This window comes from Musa acuminata, chromosome BXJ2-1 (assembly GCF_036884655.1).
Source record: "Musa acuminata AAA Group cultivar baxijiao chromosome BXJ2-1, Cavendish_Baxijiao_AAA, whole genome shotgun sequence".
Taxonomy (NCBI): Eukaryota; Viridiplantae; Streptophyta; class Magnoliopsida; order Zingiberales; family Musaceae; genus Musa; species Musa acuminata.
The window spans coordinates 9,728,395-9,733,879 of record NC_088338.1 but is presented as its reverse complement, the minus strand read 5'-3'; the positions used below and the strand labels follow the sequence as shown (position 1 = coordinate 9,733,879).

Genomic DNA, 5,485 nt, shown 5'->3' with positions numbered 1-5,485 from the left:
AAAGAGCAAAATCATATATTTTTATTGAAAATAGATAATTCCTTGCAAACCCTCATGGTCATGTCGATGATGATAAATAATGACTTATGCACTAGAAGGATCCACGAGACCTTGATGCCTGACCTTATAAGTGTCGACGTCGGATTCTTCATGTAATATGAAGTAGTTTGATATCGATATGATGCACGAAATAGATAACATGAATAATTGAATTCTGTATAAATAAAAGAAAAAATATAGTATTTATGATAAGATTATTCGTTTAAGACATGAATGGATCGGCGGGTGATAAAGAAGGCGTATATTTGGTGAAGGTTGATAGTGCTATGTGGGACATAAACTTGCAAAGATATGACTTTTGCATATTCTGGAAAACTTTATATCTTGTTTGCATATTTTATCAAAGAGGGGGAAAAAATGGTCATCTTTATACTCGATGCTTCGGATATAAACCCGATAAGGATCCGAATGCGTGAGCCCGAACAGCGACTTCCCTAAAGAATCCATATTGCTTGATGCCTTGTCGCGATCCCAACATTGGTCAGCTTCTGCTGCTACTGCTGCTTCCTCCGTCCGCCCCTGAGAGGGGAACCCGATGGAGCCACGGCTGCGCTTTAGCACATGTGATGCTGACCGCCTCGGCAGGCAAGTGGAGTCGGAATCGCTGTGCAGAGGCGCACGGACCCGTGCGATTCGATGGCTGGCACATCGTGCAGGTCAACCTCGATGGGGACGGCGAAAGGGATCGGCTCAGGTGTTTGTGCCACACACACGCGTGCCGTGATAAGCAAGCAGGCACCGATCCCTTCATGGGGTTGCCATTGGCAAGCTTCGAGAGCACCACATCTCTGGGGGAAGAGGGCGACGGGGGGCTTCCCCCCACTCCCCCCCCTTGCACGCCACCCGTTCGACAAAATCCGGGCCAATGTAGAGGAGCACAGGCGTTGATACATGAACGTCGACCCGATTCGCTCGACCAAATGGTCTCAGCACTCCGGTCTCTACTTGTTGGCGATCCTTATCAGTCGCTTCGGTGCTGTCCATCGTCTGCTCCTCTTAAAGGACAGACAGCCCTTGTGCGGCATCGATCCTAAGGCACTACTACGCCTCTTCTTACTCCTCCTTGGGCTGCTGCTGCTCGTCTTTATTCCTTTCCAAGTGCGCCGCTTCGAGGGGCAGTTAAACAGGACGGGGAGAAGAGTTGGAAGAGATGCGTGATGCCTTAAGAGGGCACAGTAACTGGAGGCGTGGTGTAATGGAATGATTGCAGCCTGATTAAACTATGAAAGGGATGGGTGTCGTCCTCCTGTACCACTGCCCTGCTCAATATAAATGGCCCCTGCGAGTCCAAAGCAAAGGAATCGAAGCAGAGCATAGGAAGCCCGCACCAGGTTTGATGTCCCCAGCCTGCAGAGAGCATGCACGATGGATCAAATCATTAGCTTAATCCCTTCCCCACCTCTCCTCTCGTGTCAGTCCTTGACTGGAACCTGACACTGCCAACTCTTGCATCGCTTCTCCTCCTTTTCTTCTGCCTGGTGGAGCATTGTGAGCTGGTGGTATTGCCTATATGAGAATTCTGCTATCCAGCAGTGGCAGCAGAGCTCTACTCCTCCCTTACCTGCAGAGGCCGGCGACTGCGAAGAAGCAGCGTCTCATGACGACTGTCGCGCCGCGACAACAGCAGAAGCACCACCGTCTCCACCCCCACGACCTGTTTGGCGGATATGGATACGGTGGCGGTAATGACAGGAATGGGCAGGGAAAGGGAGAGGAGGAGAGAGTGGTGGTCATCATGGGTGCCACCGGCACGGGGAAGTCGAAGCTGTCCATCGACCTGTCCGCCATGTTCTCCGGCGAGGTCGTCAACTCCGATAAGATTCAGGTGTACCGGGGCCTCGACATCACGACCAACAAGATACCCGAGGCTGAGCGGCGGGGCGTGGCGCACCATTTGCTCGGGGAGCTTGATCCGGCGGCGGGGGAGCTGCCCCCGGCGGGGTTCCGGGCCTTGGCGGGGAGAGCCATTGGCGACATCTCCGCCCGCCATCGGGTACCCGTGCTGGCTGGCGGGTCCAACTCCTTCATCCACGCGCTGCTATCGGACCCGTACGATCCCAAGCGCGACCCTTTCTGCCCGGCTGAGGCGCCGGAGCGGATTAGGTTGACCCGGCAGGAGGCCGAGGAGGGGCTGCGCTACCGGTGCTGTTTCCTGTGGGTGCACGTGGACGCGGCGGTGCTGGCGGAACACCTCGATCGGCGGGTGGACGAGATGGTGGGGGAGGGGATGATAAACGAGCTGGAGCGCTATTTCGCGGAGGAGTGGGAGGCGGGACGGCACCCGGGGCTGGGGAAGGCCATCGGGGTGCCGGAGTTCCAGGGATACTTCACGGGACGTGGCGGGCGGACAGCGGCAGCGTATGAGGCAGCGCTGTCGGCCATCAAGGCGAACACGCGGCGGCTGGCGGAGGAGCAGGTGCGGAAGATCAAGCGGTTGGCGGCGACGGGGTGGCCGCTGCGTCGGGTGGACGCGACCGCCGCGGTGGCGGCCAAGGTCGCGGGTGAGGGGGGCACGACAGCGCCGTGGCGGAGGGACGTGCTAGGGCCCAGCGCCGCGGCGGTGGGGCGGTTCCTGGAGAAGGACGGCGAGGGCCACCACAACCACCACCTCCTCCGCCGCAGCTACCGCACGCGCGTCGTACTCCCTTCGATTAAAGTCGGTTGAGGTCTCGTTTCTCGTGTTGCGGCTGCTTTACCTCTCTCTCACTTTTGTTTTTGTTTTTCTGTTTTTGTTATATTTTCTTGGTTTTCTTTATTTAAAGAGTTCAGGTGGAGACGCAAAAAAAACAAAAACAAAAAAAGGCGAGACAGAAGAAGAAAGAATAAGAAAACAAAATTTCCCCCTTGTTTTTGCTTTTTTGTTTTTAAGTTTTTAGAGATCTGTCGAGGAAGTGTGAGGGACGGGAAGAGTCCAATTTTGAAGGATTCGGATACTGATGAAAGGGAGTAAAAGAACAGAATAAAAACGTTGCGATGAAAAAGAGATTGTACTGCTCGATTCATAATTTTGATTCTTTGATGCTTCACGTTGAGTACGATTGATGAAGGGTCTCTTCATCACACACTTTGAGTGTGACTGAGGGGAGAGAGAGAGAGAGAGAGAGAGAGAGAATTTGGCCACCAAACAAGTGTGTGATGTCCAAATGGCATGAATTGTGAGTGAGAAGGAGAATCAAGTTTATTATATTCAGTGATGGTTGTACAAAACCAACTAAGAAGGAATAAGGAAGAATGGACATCAAAGACTTTGCACAAGATGGCCATGTTCTTTTCTTACATCCCAAGTGGCTGTAAAGTTTGAAGGTCCCATCAACTCAAGTTTTCATGTTTATAATACTATTCTATTATGGGATTATTATTATTATTATTATTATTATTATATAATATTTTGGTCTAAGTTTTGATGTGTTCTTCAGATTCTTCTCCACTTGATTTTTAGTATCATGTTCTCCTCCTCCACTTCACTGATATTTGGGATCATACTCATTCCCATCATCCATGCTTTATATCATCATTGTGCTCATGATCATCATCATCGAATGTATCATGTAGAACTTGATTATGAGCATGAACAAAATAATAACATAATGTAAAAAAAAAAAAATTAAGGATAAAATGATTTTATTAGATAAAAACATTAACCTATTTAAAATTATTGCTAGAAAAGATGAATTTACATAATTAGCTCTCTTGAGGTTATCTTATGCATACAACTTGGCTAATTGCCATTAATTATAACCTATCCAAGCATCTTCTTAGCATGTCATATAATAGTCGACATGGTGAATCTGTTTGGTACTTATGTCAATCATGTTGTTTTATGGTTGCCACAAAGTTCAAAGCAAGAACATAACTGTCCTCGTTCTTCCATCTTGGCATCTCATAGAATAGTTGACAGGGGTGGTGGTGGATGATAATTATCCTCGTGAAATGTCTGTTCTAAAGTTCCAAGTCCAAGCATAGGGAAAAGCTATCCTCATAACACATCTTTCGATTTGAAATGAATAACAAAAAAATAATCTAGTGCACGAGACTTTTACCAGTAGTCAACATGCACAGACTCTATCATTATAAAATGACAAAAGAACTATTTTCATGATGCTAATCTTTGTCATTCATGATAAGTAAGAATAAGTTTAATTATAAATTTATTCCAATAATTCTAAAACAGCATCCGACTAGTTTGTCATCTCACCAGTATAGTTGAAGCAGCATCCAAGAGCCCCCTTTGGGCTATGATCATACCACCACCATTCAACGGAGGACTACAAGTTCACAGTTCCTCCTAAGTCCATCGCAACTTGGGCACGCAATTTTGTGGCCATTGAACCCAATTTATGGGAGAATGGTCTTCAATTCAACCTCTCTCTCTCTCTCTCTCTCTCTCTCTCTCTCTCTCTCTCTCTTAGGAGATCCTTGGAGCATCTTCGAGTCACTGTTTATCATCAATCTTGGTCCTCCGAGACGCTAAATATGCATAAGTTCAGTAACATCTATTCCTACGGACTACAACTTATGGGGATATAGGGAGTGGCAACAGTCAGAGTTCTTTTGATTCCCTTTATATCTTCGCCCTCACTCTCTCGTTGTCTCTTCATCTTGTGATTGTTTCGTCCTCTCACAACCAATGTGAGAAATGTAATCGTTCTCGTTAAGTTTACCATTCATTATCATCATTTTTTTCATTTATTATAGTCTAAATATTTTAGTTTTTCATTCATTATGAATATAACCATTATTATTAAATATTTTATTTATTATCATTAAAAAAAAATTTAGTATAGTCTAAATATTATAAATTTGAATTAATTCTTGAATGTTACGAAGTTGGTGATAATAAATATTCTTGATGAGAGAATATCTATATACATGACGGTTTTAGTCCTTGGGCTCAATCTCTCTCTTAAGTCTTAAGGATTTCCTGCATTATCTAAAGCAAAAGTTTCAAGCTAAGAAGTACTAAAATACTAAGAGAAACCATTGCTGAAATTCTCGATAACAATGGCTGGAGGTATGTAATTTTCGTTTCCACATTAATTTCTTATGTTTATATTATAGTGGTTTAGAAACACATTTTTTGTTTTAAATTTTCTTACATTTAGTATCATGTGATTAACCTCAAACCTTCATATGAAAATTATTTTCGTTTGTATACCATGAATATGACTTGAATTCAGTTTCTCTTTCGAAACATTTTGATACATTTGGTGTTGAAAATAATGATGATATAAGATTTTTAGTATTTTTAGTGAAATAAAACATTCATTGTCGATAAAATGCTCATATTCTATATGAATATTTGGTTATCTTAATTCATGCTTATAAGTCAATTTTATATATTCAAAATGTCTACTAATTCATATAATCTTAATTAATTAGATATTAGCCATAGCATCCTTAATTAATTAAAATTATATATAAAGTT

General features: G+C 44.6%; 1 protein-coding gene across 1 annotated transcript; it reads left to right on the top strand.

Moving 5' to 3' along the window:
• The first annotated feature begins 1,261 nt into the window (after positions 1 to 1,261).
• Positions 1,262 to 3,209, top strand: LOC135598085 (adenylate isopentenyltransferase-like). Its single transcript, XM_065091611.1, has one exon. The coding sequence runs from the start codon at positions 1,571 to 1,573 to the stop codon at positions 2,723 to 2,725; it is 1,155 nt and encodes a 384-aa protein (XP_064947683.1). The 5' UTR covers positions 1,262 to 1,570; the 3' UTR covers positions 2,726 to 3,209.
• Positions 3,210 to 5,485: the final 2,276 nt, after the last annotated feature.